The sequence below is a fragment of the Gorilla gorilla genome, chromosome 8, assembly GCF_029281585.2.
Source record: "Gorilla gorilla gorilla isolate KB3781 chromosome 8, NHGRI_mGorGor1-v2.1_pri, whole genome shotgun sequence".
Taxonomy (NCBI): domain Eukaryota; kingdom Metazoa; phylum Chordata; class Mammalia; order Primates; family Hominidae; genus Gorilla; species Gorilla gorilla.
This window is the reverse complement of record NC_073232.2, coordinates 119,024,381-119,047,830: the sequence shown is the minus strand read 5'-3', so window position 1 is coordinate 119,047,830 and position 23,450 is coordinate 119,024,381. Positions and strand designations below refer to the sequence as shown.

At 40.1% G+C, this 23,450-nt stretch overlaps 1 protein-coding gene across 6 annotated transcripts in view; it reads left to right on the top strand.

Annotated features, from left to right (window-relative positions):
* The window catches only part of SORCS1 (sortilin related VPS10 domain containing receptor 1), a 588,824-nt gene that overhangs the window by 399,885 nt on the left and 165,489 nt on the right, over positions 1–23,450 (top strand). For all 6 annotated transcript variants that reach the window (XM_019035469.4, XM_055354006.2, XM_055354007.2 and 3 more), the window contains exon 5: positions 1,012–1,085. In XM_019035469.4, the coding sequence (XP_018891014.4) occupies positions 1,012–1,085 (74 nt within the window). The remainder of the gene's footprint in view (positions 1–1,011; positions 1,086–23,450) is intronic.

Genomic DNA, 23,450 nt, shown 5'->3' with positions numbered 1-23,450 from the left:
CCTGTAATCCCAGCGCTTTGGGAGGCCGAGGTGGGCGGATCATGAGGTCAGGAGATCGAGACCATCCTGACTAACATGGTGAAACCCCATCTCTACTAAAAATACAAAAAAAAAAAATTAGCTGGGCTTGGTGGCAGGCACCTGTAGTCCCAGCTACTTGGGAGGCTGAGGCAGTAGAATGGCATGAACCCGGGAGGCAGAGCTTGCAGTGAGCTGAGATCGCACCACTGCACTCCAGCCTGGGCGACAGAGCGAGACTCTGTCTCAAAAAAAAAAAAAAAAAAAAGAATAATGAAAAAGACTTAGAAAGAAAAAGTTACAGATTCTCCTTGGCTAGATGCCTGAATAATGTGTAATTATTACTTAGATAAGCTTACATAGATAAGCTAGGCTTATTTATATCTTGTCCCTGTCTATCTTACCACTTTAACTCATGTTGTTCCTTTTGTGAATAATGCTATTTTTGTCCATTTGAATGCTGTCATTCATTCAGGTCCCAGCTGTTTCACCACAGCATCTGGAAAGCATCCCTAAATTGGCTCCTGTCTTCTGCATTATTTTCTCACTGGCTGCCTCGTGCATTTCTCATTATGTGAGCCAGGTTCAGGTTACATTGCGTACTCTTCCAGAACCAGGTCTAGATTTTGCACTTCTTTGCATCACCCACAATGCTCAGCACGTGCTAGGTCAAGTGGCACAGCTGACTTTATCGCCAGTCAGAACAGGGTGTGCATTCCAGTTCATTCAACTACTTCTTTGACATGTAATTTCTCACAAGTCAGTTAATCCTTCTAAGCTTCAGTTTCCTCAACTGTAAAATGATGATATTAGTCTGACTTGCAGAATTTGTATAAGGAATAGAGATGGTACACGTGGAGCACTCACCTTGTATATGGCAGGTGTTCAGTAAATGTTGGGTATTATTATTATTACTACTGATCCAATGAACTGATGTTTGTGTATTTGATGTACTATAGAACCATAGTGCTGAGTAATTTCTGTTCTTTACAGTTATACAGCTCTGCTGAATTTGGGAGAAGATGGCAGCTTGTCCAAGAAGGGGTTGTACCAAACAGGTTCTACTGGTAAGTCTCACTTTATCTTGTAGCACATTCAGATATGACCTAGTCAGATATGACCTAGTAAATGCCCATTGGAATCTTGTTCTCACCAGTGCTCTCACATAAGGTCTGTTCTTATTGGGACATGCCCACATCCCCTCAGGGCAGGATGTGACATTAGAATAAGAAACACTTTAAGAGAATATTAAAAAATGTGTCACAGTCTTCTTGAAAAACCCCAAATGGATTATGGAGGTTAATGAACTGCAGGGGCTTTATGAGAATTGCTTTGTTATATTTTGGTGGAACCTTTGAGACAGACGTTTAAAAAAATCTAATAGTGACTTTTTATTATTAAAAGCATTATACACACATATATCGCATATTCAAATGAAGATTTTCAGTCTAAATAAGTAGGTTTTATTTAGTCTAAAAGTAGATCTTCCTCTCATTCCTGATTTTAGATCTTGTAGGCCTTCTCCTTGTCATTTATTTATTTATTTATTTTAGACAGTCTCACTCTGCCGCCCAGGCTGCAGTGCAGTGGTGCGATCTGAGCTCACTGCAACTTCTGCTTGCTTTGTTCAAATGATTCTCCTTCCTCAGCCTTCCCAGTAGCTTGGATTATAGGTGCACGCTACCATGCCTGGCTACTTTTTGGATTTTTAGTAGAGATGGGGTTTCACCATGTTGGCCAGGCTGGTCTTGAACTCCTGACCTCAAGTGATCCACCCACCTCAGCTTCCCAAAGTGCTGGGATTACAGGTGTGAGCCACCATGCCTGGCCGGCCTTCTCCTTGTCATGTGGGACACAGTTGCTATTGCTAGTTTCTCAATTATCTTTCTAGAAATGTTCTGTGAATTGCCAAATGTGCGTGCGTGCGTGTGTGTGTGTGTGTGTGTGTGTGTGTGTGTGTGTGTATGTAGTCTTACTTTGCTTGGGTTGCCGTAACAGAATGCCATAGACTGGGTGGCTTAAACAACGGATATTTATTCTTCATTGTTCTGGAGGCTGGGGAGTTCGAGATCAAGGTGCCGGCAGATTTGGTTCCTGCTAAAGACTCCCTTTCTGGCTTGCAGATGGCTGCCTTCTGTCTGTGTCCATACATGGTAGAAAGAGAGAGCTCTGATCTCTCTTCCTCTTTTTTTTTTTTTTTTTTTTTTTTTTTTTTTTTTTTGAGATGGAGTCTCACTCTCTCACCAGGCTGGAGTGCAGTGGTCCGATCTCAGCTCACTGCAAGCTCTGCCTCCCAGGTTCACGCCATTCTCCTGCCTCAGCCTCCCCAGTAGCTGGGACTACAGGCGCCCACCATCACGCCTGGCTAAGTTTTTGTATTTTTAGTAGAGACGGAGTTTCACCGTGTTAGCCAGGATGGTCTCGATCTCATGACCTCATGATCCCCCCACCTCGGCCTCCCAAAGTGCTGGGATTACAGGCGTGAGCCACCACGCCCGGCCTCTTCCTCCTCTTATCAGGGCGTTAATCCCATCATAAGGACCCTATCCTCATGATCTAAGCTAAACCTAATCACTTCTTAAAGGCCCCATTTGCAAATACCATCACATCATAGTGGGTTATGGTTTCAACATATGAATTTTGAGGAGACAAAAATATTCAGTCCCTAACATATATAGATAGAGATACTTGCATTTACATAAATGGTAGCTGTGCGCACTGTTCTATGCCTTGTTTTTTTTTGAGGGATGCAGTTTATTATGCATATATCATTATTTTTAGTTGACTACATATCATTTTGCTCTAAGAATATAGATTGGAGGTAAATCTTATGCCTAATTAATGCAAAACATAAACTATATATGTTAGTGGGAATCTGTGTATGGGAAAAGAGAAATACGTGAAGAGAGAGAGAAGGGGGCAGCAAGATAAAGGGACAAAGGAAATAGCATTCCTTTCTTTAACTGCCTCAGTTCATCCCCCTAATTAAACCAGAGGTGGCTGTGTCCATGGGAATGGGTGGGTACAATTGAAAACAAGGAAAATATCAGAAGTTAACTGTGGCTTTTAAGTTTCCAAGATCTTAGATTCTGGCAAAGTAAGAACAAAGCACAGAACATTCTAGTGTGATTTTGATATTAATATTTATCAATACCTTTGAATGTACGTCTTACCTCCTGCCAAAAGACGTGATTCTACCTTACCCTAATTTCTCTAATCTGCCTGTGGAAAAGACATTTAGGTTGTTTCAAGATTTTTCCTACTATAAACCGTGTTACAAGGAATTGGCTCAGACAAGAGTTTAAATATCCTTTATTCATGTCATTTAGAATCACTGTGACAGTGACCTTTTAGGAGCCAATGATCTCCCTGCAATGAGGGCAGTGAAAATATCTCCTCTTGATTCCTCCTGAAATCACACTGCCTCTCATCAGCCTTTAGAGTTACAGGCAGAATAGATCACCGAAGTACATAATAGCTTCCCACCTCCACTCCAATTCTTTCGCTTTTATATGAACTTCTAAGAGGAATGCATTTTTATCTTTCTCATTTTCAAACACTGCCCTAAAACCCCTGTGGGAGTTGAAAGCCAGAGAACTACATTAGAGAAATCTCTTAAAAAGCTAGCAAAACTGCCTGAAAAAGTTAGACAAGCTATTTGCAAACAAACTGGCTCAGAGATAACACAGGGACTTCTATATGGTAAGATACCACTTTTTCCCCTATTATAATGAGACATTTGTAACTAAAGGAGGTTTTTTGTTGCACAGAAGCTTATTTACCTGTCTCCCTCTGGTGCTCTTGTTCAGGATGCTGTGAGCCTTGCTTCTAAAGTCCAAATTGACATCTTCTGTCTCCAGGATCTCAACTCTGTCTCTTACTGAATCTTCCTTCTCTGGTCAGCGTTTTTTTCTCCCTCTCTTACTAATTTTGTATCGTATTCATGAGAAACCTTCATCTCTGTGTGTTTTGCATGTAAAGTATAAAGTTAGTTTATGGAAGAGAGGGTTCATGTCTTTTTCTTTCATTCTCTCCCTTTTTGGGGGTGTTATATGTGCATAGAAAGGCCTCAGAAAGTAAGCAAATGAAGGACTGAAATAAATGAATGTTGTCCCCCTAGATTATCCTGGAAATGGAGTTGCTGCTTTGCTAATGAAAAAGCATGAGGGACAAATCTTTTCTCAAGTCCTACTTTCAAATGACTGCAAATATCTGTACATGGTGCCCAGAACTAGAGGGTAGGAAGTAGGGCTTGGCAGAAGTTGGTTCCTACCAATAGAAACAATGAAAAATATTGAAAGGATGGGCAAGAGAAAGGAACTGAGATGAGAACATTTCCCATGTAAGTGGTACATATATACAGTGTTTTCTATGTCACCAGAGGTCTTATTTATGCATTATTATAACCTGAACAGACCTCACCACTGCTTCCGCCAGTGCTAATTGCAATATTTTCTTTCCTATTCCTTGAAGAAGGAATCTTCTGTGTGAAAGCTTGATCAGCAAAGCTCTTCTAATCAAAAGCCATAAAATTATTTTTATAAAAGCATTACACATTATTGTATGTGAATTCTGATTGATCTGTTAAGTAAAAGAAATAAAACCTCCTTCTTTCGTTTTTGAATACAGACATATCTTGCCCATTCACGTCTCAATAGTGCAACAAGCACTACTTAAACTTAAGCTATTTAATCCTCATAACAACCTTCTGAAGTAAGCTTCTCATTATCATCATTAACAGATAGGGAACCTATGGCATAGAGAAGGTAAGTAATTTGGCTAAAGTCACCCAGCTGGAAAGTGCCAGAGCCAGAATTTGAATGAAGGCTGTCTGTCACCACAGTCTGTGCTCTACTAAATCAACAAATGCTCTTGTCTCTGCCTCTTAGCCTTACGTTCTTGGCTGGGACTGTGAGCCCTGGAAATCTAGCCCACTCAGGCATATCAATGGTGAGAGCCCAAAGTTCTTTTGACCACAGTGCCAACTGTGCTTGTCAAATGGCTCACAAGGGTTCCTCAAGCTTGGCTGATTTTTCTAGAGAAGGCATGGGAACTCGTAAATTGCACAGTACCATGACTGTTGATGAAAATCTCGGTCTCTGCCCACATGGTCTGTATTTTCTAACTCTGAGCAACTACCTTAAGCTGACAGAAAAGTTGTCAATCAAAGCAATATTTATTAGACTCACTTCTGGAAACCAGTTACTTCAAATTATATAGGAACTATGGGGCTATCTAGGATAATTCAGCAAGCATAGTTAAAAGAAACCTCCTTTAATCATTTCTGCTTGGAACCTGGCTATTGGGGGTGTGTATGGGACTGAGGGAGATTTCTCTAGTGTTAAATCAAATTGTTAAGTTACCATGGGTAATAACATCGAATTTCCCTAGAGAAGAAATGAAGACAAATTCATATTTTTTCCTCATCACCTAACATATTGATAATTATTTTTATTTCTGGTAGCAATGGTCATGCCACCCCTGGAAGTAATAAATAGCAATTGTGAAATAATTATGGCATGCAACAGCTTATTCTTACATTATCACAGTGGTTTCTGATAATGTTACCAAAGCACTGGAGGTTTGGTCAAGACCCTACTGCACACAAAGCCAGTCACGGAGACAGTAAGTATTGCCAAAGAAGAAGGCTTTAATCAGGTGCTGCAGCCAAGGAGACGGGGGCTCAGTCTCAAATCCATCTCCCTGGCTAAAAGTATGGGTTTATATAGCAGGAAATCAATCTAACAGGGTGTAAAACAGGAACTAGGGAGGGGCAAGGAGGCATCTGGTTCATGATCTGGTGAGTTTCAGTTCTTTAATACTTTTTTTTTTGAGAGGCTTGAAGATCCTTTCCTGAGGAAGGAACTCAGATAAAACAAATACAAGTTTCAAGCTTTAACAGCAGAAGGGTCAATTTCTATGTTTATCTAAAAGAACAGTGTATGGGAGTATTGAGCTGGTTTTATTAATACTACCATAGCAACCATAAATAAGAACTTTCCTCCAAGGAGTTCAGATTGTTTCTAAAACTGACTTACATATATAGGACATCATGTAAGAGACAGCATAATATTACCATTAATAGAATAGGTGTCCTTTTAATTTAACTGACAGCAGCAGTGGTCTTGTTCTTTCCTGTGCTGGAAATCAATTATATTGGGAGGCAGTACAACTTGCAGGTCAAGGGGTTCAAGGACACTGAGGTTTAATTTCTAGCGTTGCCATTTACTAAGTAAAAAAATCATGGGGAAGTTACATAACTTCTGTGTGACTCAGTTTTTTCCCCTGTAAAATAATTAATACCTACTTCATCAAATGAGATGCTTCTTGTGAGTTGGTTACATGCCTTGTGCCTAAGAATCATATTGAATGCCCACTGGCTACCAGTGTTAATATTATTCATGTCTATTTCTATCTCTGTTAGTTTTGTTTTTCTTTGTGTTGTCTTCATGATCAGGTTTGCTTTCCCCATTTTGTGACAGCAGTGGACACTAGCAGCTTTAGGCTTACTTTTTTTTTTTTTTTTTGAGACATTGTCTTGCTCTGTCACCCAGGCTGGAGTGCAGTGGTGCGATCTCGGCTCATTGCCACCTCTGCCTCCCGGGTTCAAGAGATTCTCCTGCCTCAGCCTCCTAAGTAGCTGAGACTACAGGCACAGGCCACCATGCCTGGCTAATTTTTTGTATTTTAGTAGAGACGGAGTTTCACCGTGTTGCCCAGGCTGGTCTTGAACTCCTGAGCTCAGGCAATCCGCCTGCCTCAGCCTCCCAAAGTGCTAGGATTACAGGTGTGAGCCGCCATGCCCAGCCTAGGCTTACATTTTAACAGCTTAGAAGCCCCATCAAGCCAGTCTGTCTCTTTTTCTCTATTTCCAGGGATTGAATCTGAGAGGCCTGGCTTGGATCAAGAACATACAAGATAATTCATTACTCATGTAGGTCAGACACATATCTACCCCAAGAATTGAAATACGGTCTAGGGTTGAGACCTAATCAAACTGCATGGTTCAAGATTGGAGGAAATGTAATTCCTAAAAAGGGGAAAAAAAAGACACACACACAAAAAGATTATGTTACTGTAAGGGAAGATGGGTTTTCTTATTAGGGAAAAAATATAGAGATGGGAGAACTGAGTGTCATAAGGATATAATTCCATCAGCGGATTTATATTTGTTGAGTAACTACATTGGTCTAGCTAGCCACATGATAATCATGCTATTTGATCCTCTTAACAAGATTATATGGTAGTGGTTATTATCCCCATTTTGATGAAACAGAAAAGTGAAGTGATGTAGTTTATCCAACATAACACATAATTTGTAACAGCCAGGTTTTGAAAGATCAGTTCAAATTCAAGACTTACTCCCTTCTCATCTTCCAATAAAAGACAGGAGAAAAAACTTTAAATTTTGAAATTGTATTTTAGTTTAGCACTTCAGTAGGTAAAAGCTAAGGTGCTGCATTTGACACTGAACAAAGAACATGGTGGTGGACGATCAGTGGTATCCAAATGCCTTAAATAAGGAAACCTCCTGCCAAAAGCCAAATTCTCTACTGGAGGATGGTGAGTGTGGTTTGTTAGGATCTGAGTCAAGTTTAGTATAAAGCAATGGAAGGCATTTCTCATTAGAAACTCTTCAGCAATCTATTAATTATGCAAAAGGCAATGCAATCTTGGGGCTGTTTCACTTAATTAAAAATAGGTTCAGCCTTACCTTAGTGATTATGTTGCTCTGACATATAGACAGGTGGCTTGAAATGGGGACAGCTGAATGGTGATACATATTTTCTGTGACTAATTCACACATGGAAAATCAAGAGTTGGCTCAGCAATGAACCTTTGTTATTTTGGAATGCCAGCTATGTTTCAAGGATGTCCCTCCGGGAGTTATATGACATCTGTATTATATAGCAGAAGGATAAATGTTTATCCTTATGCTATACTCAGTGCATTTCAGCATGTATACACATTCTCATTCTTCCCCACAGTTCAATGCCAGTCAATGTGAATGACTTCCCATTCCACATCTTTTTCAACAAGTCCCATTTGTTGAGCATTTACTGTGTGCCAAGCCTTGTGCTAAGTATTTTGCGTATATCGTTTAAATCAATCCTCAAATAATTGATGTGAAATAGTTTCTTGATCAAGACTCTTTCAAGATATGTGATAGAAAAATGCATCCTGTTTAAAGAACAAAAAAAATTTTAAAGAGATATTGGCTTATGGGTCTGGAAAGTCAGAAGGAACTTTATTAGACTCCACTGTATCCATAGGCTTCTTAAAGGCATCAGATCTTGATCTCTCCCCATCATTCCACTCTCCTTTCCTCTGTTTTAGCTTCACTTGGGCAAAATTTCTCTTTGCAGTGGCCTCTAGAAGCTTCTATCTTCCCAATTCACTCCAGTGTTAAAGAAAAGGACTTCTTGCTTGTTCCAGAAAAACTCCTAGAATTAAATCTTACGGGCTCTGATTAGGTAAAATGCCCATAGAGAGACCTGGGGCTAGAATCAACTTTACTAAACCACATGGACAGAAAGTAAGGAATATGATGCCCCAGGAGAGACTAAGGTGCTTTTACCAAAAGACGTGGGGAAGATAATGCTAAGGCATCAACAAGAGGTACCCATTATCCGGAGATGTTTCAGTCCTCTTTTTCAGATGAGAAATAAATAAGTTAAATAAATAAACACAATCTTATATAATTTTGCCTAATGTCTCACACTAGTAGACAATAGTAATGAAATTTAAACCCAAGTATGTCTGGCTAGAGAGCCTGTGTTATCTGCACACTATGCTATAATCTACCTCCAGTGTATCTTCATGGCACCCACTGTGCTATGTACCAATAAAGTCTGGCTTTTGAGCTTGAGTTCTCTTCTTACGTAAAGCTCCTACATTGGCAGATACTTTATCCACATCCACTGGGCCTCACTGCTAGTCCTTGAAGTGATTTTTTTAATATATATATATATATACCTGGCCTATTATCGCTGCCCCAAATTTTCTCCTCTAACCTTGAGTATCAAGGCTGACACGAAAGAGGCAGCTTCATAAACTTTTGCTAACATACCTGTCCATGATCAGAAAACACTCCAGAATATAAAATAGCCTCTCTCTCTCTGATTCTGACTCGTATCATTACCATTCATTCTCAAGGCCTTGTTGAATATTGCTGCCAAGCCAACTTCAGGTTTTTATCCCTCTTATTGTTGTTTGATAGTTTGTTTTATATACACAAGGTCACCATGGCCATTTGTCTTCCTCCTTCAGATATACCAGCCATTCAGCACAGCACCCCTAAGACTTTTCTAAGCCACCCACACTAAAGAGACTTAGAGAATGTGGCACGAGATGGCTGTAAGTCTTTCCTCTTCCTGCCCCCTAGTGAATTTAGTGGATTCAGTAACAAGAGACTGAGCCTCTGCATTTTTCCTTCTCCAGGTTCTGCAAACTGGAAATGGGATGAAGTCTAAAAAGGTTACAAAAAAAGGAGAGAAAGAGGATAAAACTCTATTAGATAAAAATGACCAGATATACTGATAATATATTAGGAAGGGGGTATGGCTTTTTTTTTTTTTTCCAAGATTCTCTGCCTCGTCTCTTACTCAAAGCTATGAAGCAGGTCACTGTCTGCAGAAAACTTCAAAATGAATACCATCACTCACTTTCAATTTATGTTGAGGTGGCAGTGGAATATCTTACTATTTAGAATCAGCTTTTTGAAAATAGGCTTCCATATTTCCTGATTCCTCATGTCCCAGCGTGACTACTCTTGGGTCATATTTATCTCTGCTGTCTTACCTCTTCTTAAATATGTGGATTTCCAAGTTGTGTCAGTTCTTCCCTCATAGTATTATCCCTGCCCACTTCCTCTCCCATTCTCCTTAGCATTACCCTGGTTTAGCTCCACCACCAACACCCCACTGAGAAATAATGAAAAAGCCTCTCCATTCATCTTCCTATATCACTGCCTAAGGACTCTTGTGTCTCCCCAGTCAAATATTTGTCTCATTCCTCATTGTTTGCAACATAAATTGAAGAGGAAGAATCTAACTAGGTTCTTGCCATGGTGGGCTCGAATGTACTTTTACTGACCTACTACCCACTCTAATTCTGTATGCTAAATTCCAGGAGTCCAGGTAAGTAATAGTAAGCACTAGTAAGTCTATGGATCTGTCAATACTTCTTACATCTGTCCTTATTTATTTTAGCAATGATTAATTTTTAGCACCTATTATGAGCCAGGGCAGTTTTAGTCTTTGAATACAAAGATGCTGTGTGAGGATTTTTGTCATTTATTAGGATCACAGTGGATCTTTCTGGCCTTATACCAAAGCCCACCTCCGCCATGGAGCCTTCTTTGGTTCTTCCTGCTTTTGGGGACAAAAGAAATCTCTTTCTTCTCTGAATTTAAATGTGATGATGTTACAGATAAAATGTAATATATCATACCATGTACCAGATTGCAGGTCTATATATGTGATTGGTAGGAAAAGCATGGATTTAGGATGAACATATTCAGGTGTAAATTTCTAGCTTTACTATTAACTAACTAGGTGATTCCAAGAAACAATTTCACCTGCCCAAGCTTCAATTTCCTGCTACAAAGTCTTATTTTTAGAATTAAAAATGACATATTATCATTATTACCATTAAGTAACTTAGCGCTTAGTATGTTCTCCATATATATTTCTTTATTGTCTTCTTTTCATTTCCTTCTAGAAGATAAGTTTTTTAAGGTTCAAGGCTCTGCCTTTAACATATTTCTATCTTGTGTACTACAGTAAATAGAGCAGCAGAAACTTGTGCATACACACACACAGGGTACTAAAATTCATCAGATTTACACATGCTTGTACGTGTACACATGTAAATCCATCAACACACAGACTGAAATATCTTGAGTAGACCTCATTAGTTAAATTAGAGAGCTTAGTAGGTAACCTCTGTATTTCCCTCTAGCATGAAAATGCCAGAATTCTAAATCACTGGAGTATATATTGAAGGAATGAAAATTTTAGATCCATGAAAGGCACACTTTTCCATGCACTAGGCTATTTATTAACTCCTTAGGCTGTCCTAAGGAGTAATGAGATCCCTGTAACCAGAGAAATTCAAGCAAAAACAGAAAGACTTATCCTAGACTGCTCTCACAGTGCGAGCCTGTAAAGGACAGGTCTTGATACATTTCAGAATATGGAGTTCAGGAGAAGAACTCAGAAAGCCCTTTTCTTTGAGAATGGACTTTGTTCGCTCTTCTTTTATACTTTCCCTTATTCTCTCAGGCAGTCTCTTCTAATTCTGAGCCCCTGCCCTCTGAGTAGAATCGTGTATGGTTTGGATAAGGAGCAGGGAGAAGTGGCAGAGAATCTTCCCAGAGATCCCTTCCCAAGGTCTACTGAGGCGTTTCTAGTGCCTGCACTAGGAGTGCTAGATAAGAACATTTTTATTACCTTGAGAGGCGTGGTATTTCTTCTTCTTTTTTTATTGTTAATGATCTCCACATGAATGCTGCTTGCTAACCCTTTTGCACCTCCTCCACATTTTTTTTTTTTTTTTTTTGAGACGGAGTCTCACTCTGTCGCCCAGGCTGGAGTGCAGTGGCACTATCTCGGCTCACTGCAACCTCTGCCTCACAGTTTCACGCCATTCTCCTGCCTCAGCCTCCCTAGTAGCTGGGACTACGGCGCCCGCCACCACGCCCAGCTGATTTTTTTATATTTTTAGTAGAGAGGGGGTTTCACCCTGTTAGCCAGGATGATCTTGATCTCCTGACCTCGTGATCCGCCCGCCTCGGCCTCCCAAAGTGCTGGGATTACAGGCATGAGCCACAGTGCCCGGCCTTTTTCTTTTTCTTTTCTTTTTTTTTTTTTTTTTGAGATGGAGTCTCACTCTGTCGCCCAGTCTGGAGTGCAGTGGCGCGATCTCGGCTCACTGCAAGTTCCGTCTCCCAGGTTCATGCCATTCTCCTGCCTCAGCCTCCCGAGTAGCTGGGACTACAGGCGCCCGCCACCACGCCCGGCTAATTTTTTGTATTTTTAATAGAGACGGGGTTTCACCGTGTTAGCCAGGATCGTCTCGATCTCCTATCTCGTGATCCGCCCGCCTTGGCCTCCCAAAGTGCTGGTATTGCAGGCCTGAACCACTGCGCCTGGCCCCTCCTCCACTTCTTAATCTTTTCCTGTGATTAGCAAGTTTTCCCTTCAAATTAAGTTAAATTTCCCCTGCTGCAATGTGAGCCCATCACTTTTCATGCGACCTTCATTCACTAATGGCCATCATTGATTCCTGTCATCCTTATCTTGATGATGCCTGTCCCCATAGGCTGCAGCTTCTTTATCTTTGAACGATAGATATTCAGTCACTTCTCGAGACTTCACTAAGAATTCCTATGATGACAGAATGAGAGTGATTACCATAAGTGAGGGTAAGAGGGGGAAAAAATCCTCATAATTGTGTCTTCTTAATTTATAATTTTATTAGAAAGAATTTACTTGGCCCTAGTGATCACACCTCACTTAGCTTTCAAATAAAGGGCCTCTAAGTTTGCATCACGTCTTTGTATGCTTATCCTTGTTCATTCAATCATCGATTTTGAATGTTGCCTTTAGTCAATAGGAGATGGTGTTTAATGTGTAAAAATTGGAGTTCTGGAGTCAGAATACCTTTGCCAGAATCCTGTTTTCAAGGGGTGTGACATTGAGCTCTTTAATTAACTTCTTTAAGCCTTACAGTATTCATCAGTAAAATGGTCCTCATAAGAGTATCTTCCTCGTATACTCATTGTAAGGATTAAAATGAGATCATTCAGGTTGGTTACATATGTGATGAGTAAATGTTAACTGCTACTAAAAAGAGGAATAGGGAAGAGTTGGGTATTAATGTGTTTCTGAAATGTGGCAATCTCATTTTGATTCGATTGAATAATTTATATTTTCAATGGGAATTTTTAATGTGTGCATGTATTTTACTTCTTTGTTGTCCAGAATCAGGAACAGTGGATAGAAAATCAGCTGAAGGTTTTATTTGTAGCTTCTCAATTTTATATTATTCAACTCATTTAGTTAGTTTCAGTGGAGTGATTTTACAGGCCAAATTCTGGCCACAAAGATGTAGGAAACACAGTTCCTTCCATAAAGGGGCTTGCAGCTGCTTAGGTAGGACTGCAAAGAGAATGCCTAAGGAAGCATATGGAAGGATATTTCCCCAGCATAGCTACTGCTTAGTGAGTTTGCAGCCAAGCAGGTTTGGGGCCTGAGGTCACAAGGCGGGCAGTCTCAAGTAAAACTGGGCTTGGAATTGGGAAGAGAAGAACAAGGACAAACTAGAACCTGTCGGGACATCTGCATCTGCCTCTCACTACCTCTAACTAAAATGAGTCTTGGAAGGAATTGACTGCGCTCCTTCCCTGCCTTCCAAATCTCATATTTCCTATTGGCGAATTGTAATATGAAACCATACAGAGACTCTGAGAAATATAGTTCAGGCAGAAGTAAATCACAGTCTATCCTTTGAAAACTTGTCACCTGTGCAGGTATTTTGAAACCATGTATAACTCCCAAATAAAAGCAAAAGCAAAATTATGCTTCTACCTAGCATGATGGCATTTCTGCTCCTCCATAACTTAAATGTGATAAATAACTTTCCCCAAAATGAGATCATTTGTGTATGCCACATTATGTATATTTAGGTAATATTCCTCCTCTGGTTGAGTCATGCTTCCCCTTTCTATATCCTGAAAGCAAAATGCTGAGATGTAGGATTAGTCAATATAATCAATATTGACATATTTTCTGCAGAAAACATAGGTAAATGTGGGAGAAGAAGACAAAAGGGAAGGATTGTTAAACACACACACACACACACACACACACACACACACGTGTAAGAAGAAATTGACCACAGAGCGGAGACAGCAAAGTGCCTAGAACAGTTGGTGGCATGTACTGTTATCATAAAGTCTAAATTTTCATCAAATGGAGGTGCGTTATTATTTTATGTATCAGCAAAAAAAAATGCTGCCAATTAAACTACAGGTATATCTAAGATATATTGTGGGTTTCATTCCAGACTAGCACGAATAAGTGAATGTTGCAATATTCTTGCATCTCGAGGAATAGGGAGGCCTGAGGAGAGGGAGAGAGATGGAGGAATCTCTGGTCTGTGGAGCCATCAGAACACACATGCCATTTATCAATTAAGTTTGCAGTCTTATATGGTTGTTGTTTGTGGCACTCCAAAACAATCACAATAGTCACATCAAAGATCACTGATCGCACATCACCGTAATAGATGTTATAATCATGAAAAAATTTGAAATATTGCAAAAATTAGCAAAATGTGGCACGGAGACGTGAAGTGAGCACGTGCTTTTGGAAAAATGGCACTGGTAGAATTGCTGCATGAAGGGCTGCCACAAACCTTCTATTTGTAAAAAACAAACAAAACAAAACAAAACAAAAAAACTCAGTATCTGTGAAGAGCAATAAAATGAAGTGCAATCAAAGTATGCCTGTATAACATTTGAACAATCATAAGATACCTACTGATGTACAAGATGTTAAAATGAGAAAAAATTAGCATTTTGGAATGGATGGAAGAGGTGCTCAATAAATATTTTCTGAGTGAGTGAAAAATGTAGGACAGATAATGGGGATGAAGTGGCATTATTTATCCATTTTATTTATTTTCATATTTCAATTGACACATAATAGTACATATTTATGGGATACATATAATATATAGTTATCGGATCAGAGTAATTAGCATATCCATCTTCTCAAACATTTATTTCTTTGGGCTGGGATCATTCTATATCCTCTCCTCTTGCTATTGGAAAATATATAATAGATTATTGTTAACTATAGTCACCCTGTTGTGCTATAGAACACGAGCACTTATTCTTCCTATCTATCTGTCATGCTGTATCTTTAAGTACATTTTCAAATTGAAGGTTAAATAGGGTTGTCATAGTAGATAACTACCGAGATGTGGAATGCTCAATTTGAGACAGAAGAGTAGAGAAGACCCAAAAACTGAAGGTTGACTTATTTGACTGAGCACAAAAGAAAGGCAGAGTAGATAGAGGAAAATTCTAAAACCAACTGTAAGACTAGTGAATCTATGCAGGTGACAAGCCCTGATGTATTTACGCATCGGAATCTCAGGATCAAAGAGAACTTAGAAGACATCTCATCTGACCCCCTATGACTTGCAGGAATCTCTTCTAAAAAATGCTAGAGAAATGGATGGAAACATCATTTTGGTTTGGGAATGGAACTTGGTCTGTCTGTCAGGATCTATCTTCCTCTAAAGAGAATAACTAGAGGAAATGGACCTGTCCCACTATTTTTTATTGTTGACTCTGGCACTTAAAACATCAACACCTCTAAACAGGACAATTCTATAATTTAGAGAAAGCTGTCAAGGTTTTCACAGGCATGGCAAGATGTGCCCTGGGGTGGGGGACAGAACCTGCGTTTATGAGATTTATGGTAAAGGGTTTTACATGAGTGCTGAAGTTTAAGGCAGATAAATCCCAGAAGACAAATACTACCAATAATTGAATTACAAAGCCATTATCATGTGCTGAACAGAGCAATTTTATGACTCTATTGTGACAGGATGAAACCTGTTAGAATATTTATGCGCTTGGGATATCTTCTGCTTCACCATCCCAGGGAACAAACCAGCTCTTCCATTGCCTTCTATGATCAGTTGGCCTTCCTGAGTAATTCAGTAGTCAAGGAAAGCGAGATGCCTAGGAGAGAGGAATCCAAAAGAGACATAGCAGACAACCACATCAGGCACAAGCCTCACATTTGACCTCACATTTCAGCAGCTCCTGGACCCAACATCTTTATGTTGTCATCTGCTATCAGGTTCTGTCTGTGGTAACCAGGGAAGCCCAAGAATAAATAAGAACGCTGGCTGTCAGCATTGTTTTCTACTTATGAATAAGTCAAAAATAAGAACATCCCAGAAATAAGAGCCACTAAAACAACCTTAACACTTTTTTGAAAAATGAAGTAGCTTAATTTTTTTGTGATTGTCGAAATGCCTGAATCATAAATATAGGACAGCTGAAGTGACACAGTTGTTTACCTTCTTTAATGACAGTATAACCAGTCCATTCCATGTGATGAGGCTGACTTACTAAATAGATTACTTTCCTCTTTGTAGGAAATTGTGGCTTTGCTCTAATTCATGTCCTTAACAAGGTTTGGGCATAGGATTTTTTTCCTCTTTTATTTAAAAATAATTTTAGAATTGCAGAACAATTACAAAGATAATATAGAGAGTTCCCATATCCTATTCACCCAGCTTTACCTAATGTTAACATCTTACATTACCATGGTGCAATGTTTACCAATAAAAAATTAACATTGGTAAAAAACAGTGAACTAAAATAGAGACTGTCTGGATTTCTCCAGGTTTTCTACTAATATCGCCCGCTTTTTTTTTCCTGACCCAGGGTACAATGCAGAATCCCAAATTGCATTTATTTTTCATGTCTTTTTAGTCTCTTCAAATCCGTAGGAGTTCCTCCGTCTTTCCTTGTCTCTGATGACCTGGACAGTTTTGAAGAGTACTAGTCAGGTATTTTGTAGAGTGCCCCTCAAATTGGGTTAGTTAGTCTGATATTTTCTCATGATTACAGGGTTATAGATTGTTGGGAAGAATATCACAGAAATGATGTACCCTTCTCATCACCTCATATCAAGGAGTACAAGATATCAATATGTCTTATTACTGATGATGTTAACTTTGATCACTTGGTGAAGGGGGCGTCCCCCAGGTTTCTCCATTGCAAAGTTACTTTTTTTCTTGTCCCATACTCTTATTTGTTGGAAGCTCCGAGATTTCACCATTGAAAAGTTACTCTTTTTCTTGTCCCATACTCTGTTTGTTGGAAGCAAGTAACTAAGTTCAGCCCACGCTCAAAGGAAGAAGAATTAAGCTCTAACTCCTGGCAGGATAAGTATCAAAAAGTGTGTGAACATATGTTAATATAACCAGAAAATTGATCAAGATTTTGGAGAGATACTTTGAGAACATGCGTTTTGCCTACTATAGTATTCGTAGCCAATCTTGCCTACAGCAATTATTACTGTAGTGTGCTAATGAAGGTGAATAAGCTCAATTCTGGATTGTGTTTTGTTGTTTCTTTTTTTCTTTTTCTTTTCTTTTCTTTTTTTTTTTTTTTTTTTTTTTTTGACGTTGTCTCACTCTGTCGCCCAGGCTGGAGTGCCGTGGTGCAATTTCTGCTCATTGCAAGCTCCACCTCCCGGGTTCACCCATTCTCCTGCCTCAGCCTCCAGAGTAGCTGGGACTACAGGCACCCGCCACCATGCCCAGCTAATTTTTTGTACTTTCAGTAGAGATGGGGTTTCACCATGTTAGCCAGGATGGTCTTGATCTCCTGACCTCTTGGTCTGCCCGCCTCGGCCTCCCAGAGTGCTGGGATTACAGGCGTGAACCACTGCACCTGGCCCTTATTGTTTCTTTGCTAATATCCCTTTCTCACTTTAGGTGTCCCTCTGCCCTGGCTCTGAGCTGTTGTCCAGAGGATCCCTGTTGACCTACTAATTAAGGGCAAGACTCTGGCTAATAAAGTTTTTGTTGGTCTTTTTTTAATGAGCATTTTAGAGTCTGACCTGGAATGGAGACGTCAGAAGAAAATGCACTTTCTCTGTGACTGATTTTCTTGGTTGACCATGGAGGCGGGGTTCTCACCCAGTAGTTCTGAGCTCTCCTCTTTGTTCAGTTGGGCAACTCACACATCTTTTCCAAAAGGAAGATGTTATACACATACACACACAGGCACACACTCACACTCACACTCTGTTTTACCTTTTTCTGTCTCTCCTCTGTCTTAACCAAGGAAAAAAGCAAGTCTGGCTGCTCCCAAAAACAAAACAGACCTGTAAGCAGGGTACTAACCTCTGAGTTTAAGTCATTTGAATTCCCAAAACAAAGAATGTAGGTTCTAAATTCACCAATTAAAAAATACATGAAATATATGGTATCGTCATAAGGTAAATATTCTAAACATTTTAAGCCCTCTTATACCTTATGGACTTAAACTTTGTGGGTGAGGGAAGACTACAATATCTCCTCCTATAACAGTTGTTCCTATTGAAAAACTAGAGAGATTAGAGAAACATACAGATATTTACCTACAAAGATCATCAGTGCAGCATCATGTCTAAAAGTAAAACGATTGCCGGGCATGGTGGCTCCAGCCTGAAATCCCAGGACTTTGAGAGGCCGAGGTGGGCGGATCATGAGGTCAGGAGATGGAGACCATCCTGGCTAACACGGTGAAACCCCGTCTCTATTAAAACTCCAAAAAAATTAGCCGGGCGTGGTGGCGGGCGCCTGTAGTCCCAGCTACTTGGGAGACTGAGGCAGGAGAATGGCGTGAACCCAGGAGGTGGAGCTTCCAGTGAGCTGAGATCGCGCCACTGCACTCCAGCCTGGGCGACACAGCGAGACTCTATCTCAAATAAATAAATAAATAAATAAATAAATAAATAAATAAATAAATAAATAAATAAATGTAAAACAACAGATATTACCAATACTCTGTGATCAGAAAACTAGTTAAGTCAACTATAGAATATTGTACAGCTGGCAAAACAGTGCGTCCTAATATTACATCATGTGTTATGCTGTGTTCGTGATATGATGCAAAAGTCTTAAAAAGAAAAAGGAGTGCCTACACGAACACTGAAAAAGTACTGAAGGATTAACAGCAAAATATTGAAGGTCGTTAATTCTAGATGGAGGGATTGTAAGAATGTTTTAGTTTCCTTTTTTTTTACTTCTGTATACTTAGTATTATATTTTCAATGAATACATACTCCTTTTGCAGTCAGATTTTTCACAGCAGTGTTATTTTTAAAGCATGCTATTTAAATAAATTATACAGGCCGGGTGCGGTGGCTCACACCTATTATCCCAGCACTTGAGGAGGCCAGGGTGGGTGGATCACTTGAGGTCAGGAGTTAGAGACCAGCCTGACCAACATGATGAAACCCCGTCTCCACTAAACATACAAAAATTAGCCGGGCTCGGTGGTATGCACCTGTAGTTCCAGCTACTCAGGAGGCTGAGGCAGGAGAATCACTTGAACCTGGGAGGCGGAGGTTGCAGTGAGCTGAGATCGTGCCATTGCTCTGCACTCCAGCCTGGGTGGCAGAATGAGACTCCTTCTCAATAAAATAAAATAAAATAAATTATACAAATAATGATAATAATAAAGTAGTCAAACATATTTCCAGATGGATGGTGGTGTGGTGGGATTGGTGGCAGCCAGGAAGCAGGAGGGCATGGTGACCCCTGTGGAATAGTCATAGCGAAGAAAGTCTCCTCTCTCTGGCTTCTCTTTCCTCCCTTTCTGTCTTTATTCTGTCTCCAATGCCTTCATTTGCCCTTCTCATTCTCCTATCCTCTCTTTCCCATGTTCTCTTTTACTCCCTCTCTTTCCCTTTCCCTCCTCCACTTCTCTCTTTTCTTTGTCACATTGAGATATTTTCAAAACCAACTTTAGGAATTCACATCCATAGTGGACTACTGATTTAAAAACAGACCCCAAAATGAGATAAATTAAGAGGTGTGTTTTTCTTTTTTTGTCATCACACTAGTTTCCTTGGCCAAGGAGTTAACATGAGTTCAAAAGCAAACTGGCACAGCCTTCAAATCATTTTCACAAAATAGCTTCCCTGTCTTTGCCCAGTTTCAAATCCCTTCACACCTTATACTCAGAACTCCAGAAATTTTTCATCAACAAACAAAGTACAGGTAGTACAGCCCTAATTTGAAAATCCCCAACCATAAATGCTCCAAAATCTGAAACTTTTTGAGTGACAACATGATGTCACAAGTGGGAAATTTCATACCATACTTCGTGCCATGGGTTCTGGTCGAAATGCAGTCACAACTTGGTTTTATGCACAGAACTAATAAACGTATTGTATGAAATTGGCCAGGCGTGGTGACTCACACCTGTAATCCCAACACTTTGGGAGGCCGAGGCAGGTGGATCACTTGAAGTCAAGAGTTTGAGACCAACCTGGCCAACATAGTGAAACCTCATTTCCACTAAAAATACAAAAATTAGCCGGGTGTGGTGGCATGCGCCACTTGGGAGGCTGAGGCATGAGAATCACTTGAACCCAGAAGACAGAGGCTGCAGTGAGCCGAGATTGTGCCACTGTACTCCAGCCTGGGCAACAGAGCTAGACTCCATCTCAAAAAAAAAAATTGTATAAAATTATCTTCTGGCTATATGTACAAGGTGTTATAAAACATAAATGGATTTTGTGTTTAGACTTGTGTTCCATCCCTAAGATATCTCAGTATGTATATGTAGACATTCTAAAATCTGAAAAATAAATCCAAAATCTGAAACCTTCTGGTCCCAAGTACTTCAGATAAGGGATTCTCAATCTCTGCTAAGGAGAGCAGTTGCCATTTCACACCCCAGGAATTGCCTCTGCAATGAAGATCAATCTAATTTCCTCCTATATCTAACCCAATTCTATTCTTACTCCCTTGCAGGCTTTACTGACTGGATCTCTTTTCCTTCTCAATTGAAGTATTTGAGGGCAACAGCCTCTTAGTGTATTTTTGCAGAAGTACCAATACCCAACCATAAAGCAAGAGAAGATTTTGTGTCATAATAATCTGACGAAGTATGGAAAAGCGACTACAAGGATAGCTAAACGAGCCTTACCTATAGGCCAGGCACTGAGCTGTCCATGTAAAAACTGACACTGTGTTTTCTGAGAAGGGAGAGAATGTATTAGTCATTTTGCAAGTGACTGCAGAAAAGCCACCTTCAAACTTAGAAACCCTGCTATTTAAGGTCTAAGCTGAAGAAATTAATATCTAGTCTGTTTCCAGTCTCTGGGACATGGGACCCCTCATATATGTCTAGGCTCATGAATGCCAGTACACATAACGCTTGCAGGATGTTGAAATGTCAGGATTTTCCATTCTCTCTCTCTCTCTCTCTCTCTCTCTCTCTCTCTCTCTCTATATATATATATATATATATATATATATATATATATATATATATGTATAACTTTTTCTTTTGAGACAAAGAGTCTCACTCTGTCACCCAGGCCGGATTGCAGTGATGCAATCTTGGCTCACTGCAAACTCTGCTTCCTGGGTTCAGGTGATTCTCCTGCCTCACCCTCCCAAGTAGCTGGGATTACAGGTGCATGCCACCACGCCAGCTAATTTTTGTGTTTTTAATAGAAACGGGGTTTCACCATGTTGGCTAGGCTGGCCTTCAACTCCTGGCTTCAAGCAATCCACCTGCCTTAGCCTCTCAAACTGCTAGAATTACAGGTGTGAGTCATCACGCCTGGCTTCTCCTTATCTTTTTAGTGTGTAAGACACACACATTACCTTCCTAGTTAACACTGTCTTGCCTCAGACACTAAGGGGTAATTTTTTTTTCTATGAAAAGAATTATTGACATGAGTTAAGGACCTGGGTTAGTAATTCCAACCTTGATACACTCTGAGTGGTATGACTTTGGACATGGTATTTGCTCTCTGGAAGCCTGGGCTTTCTTAATTGTAACAGGAGGTGTTTGAACTAGTTAATCTCTAACAGACTTTCTGTCCCTAAAGGATTCCTTGATTCATACTCTTGCCAGTAGTAGTAGCTACACATATTTCGTCTTTTACCTTTCACAACAATCGAATTATTCGGTACTATTATCTCTACCCTTTCTTACAGGTGGTGTATAGAGCCCTAGAGAAATTAGAATGCCTAGGTTCCAGTCTGATTGTATCTTTTATTAGCTGTATGCCCTTAGGCAAGTAAATTGCTTTCAGAGATAACACTGTCTTTCTCTTATCTTGTCATTATTTTTCCTGAATTTGTGTCATGTATGAATTTTCTAGGCACACAACATGTATTTTCACCCAAGTTGTTGACAATTGATGAGCAGGACACCAACAAGAGCACAGCCTTGCGGCCCTATATGACATCAATCTCACACTTAATAGATGGAAACCAGCCATTGATTGACACCGGGGAACAATGGGTTTTTTTTTCTGATGTAGCTAAATGCCTTGTATTTTATATATTTTTCCTCACACAGCTTTCAAGAAATGTTATGAGCATCACCTGACATGTTTATTTTTAATTTCTCTGTGTTCCATATTGAATTGTAAGCTTCACAAGGTACAGGGATTTTTCTTTTTTATTCAATTTTAAACCCCTAATGTCTAGAACTACACCTAGCATTTGTAGTTACTCAGTAAACATATTCAAAAATTTATTCATTTATTCATTAAAAAATTAATTCAGAATCAACCATCTGCCATGCCTGGTGTTAAATATTAAGGATATCCCAGGAATCCTCAGTTTAGAGCAACAGTCTCCATGGTGACTTACCTGCACCCGCACCCTAGGGGGGTAATTGGTGATTCACTGAGGTGTGGGAAAAAGATACTTTGTGATTATTCTTTGCTCCGATTTTAGTTTCTATTTTGTGTATATTTTCTAAAGTTAGTATGTAAGTACTGTACTGCATTTCCACAACTTATAGCTAATAAACCATCATGTATTGGGAGTGCCTAATTTCCCCCCCTTGCTTGATGTGTTCAAACAAAACATGTGGAGATAGCTGTTCTGGAATTCTCTTATGGAATATCATTTCCATGGGGTCAGGTTATCTCCAGCAGCAAAATGCTCAGGTTTAAATTTTCTTTTTTTATTTTTTTGAGACGGAGTCTCACTCTGTCACCCAGGCTGGAGCTCAATGGCGTGATCTCAGCTCATTGCAAGCTCTGCCTCCGGGTTGACGCCATTGTCCTGCCTCAGCCTCCCAAGTAGCTGGGACTACAGGCGCCCACCACCACACCTGGCTAATTTTTTGTGTTTTTTAGTAGAGACGGGGTTTCACCACATTAGCCAGGATTATCTTGATCTCCTGACCTCGTGATCTGCCCGACTCGGCCTCCCAAAGTGCTGGGATTACAGGCGCTCGCCACCACGCCCAGCTATTTTTTTTTTTTTTGTATTTTTAGTAGAGATGGGGTTTCATCGTGTTAGCCGGATGGTCTCGATCTTCTGACCTCGTGATCCACCCGCCTCGGCCTCCCAAAGTGCTGGGATTACAGGCATGAGCCACCACGCCCGGCCTGGTTTAAATTTTCAATTCCTTTTTTTTTTTTGTTTTTGAGACAGTCTCTCTCTCTCTCTGTCGCCCAGACTGGAGTGCAGTGGTGCAATCTTGGCTCACTGCAGCCTCTGCCTCCTGGGTTCAAGTGATTCTCCTGCCTCAGCCTCTTGAGTAGCTGGGACTGCAGGTATGTGCCACCACGCCAGGATAATTTTTGTATTTTTAGTGAGATGAGGTTTCACCATGTTGGCCAGGCTGGTCTCAAACTCCTGACCTA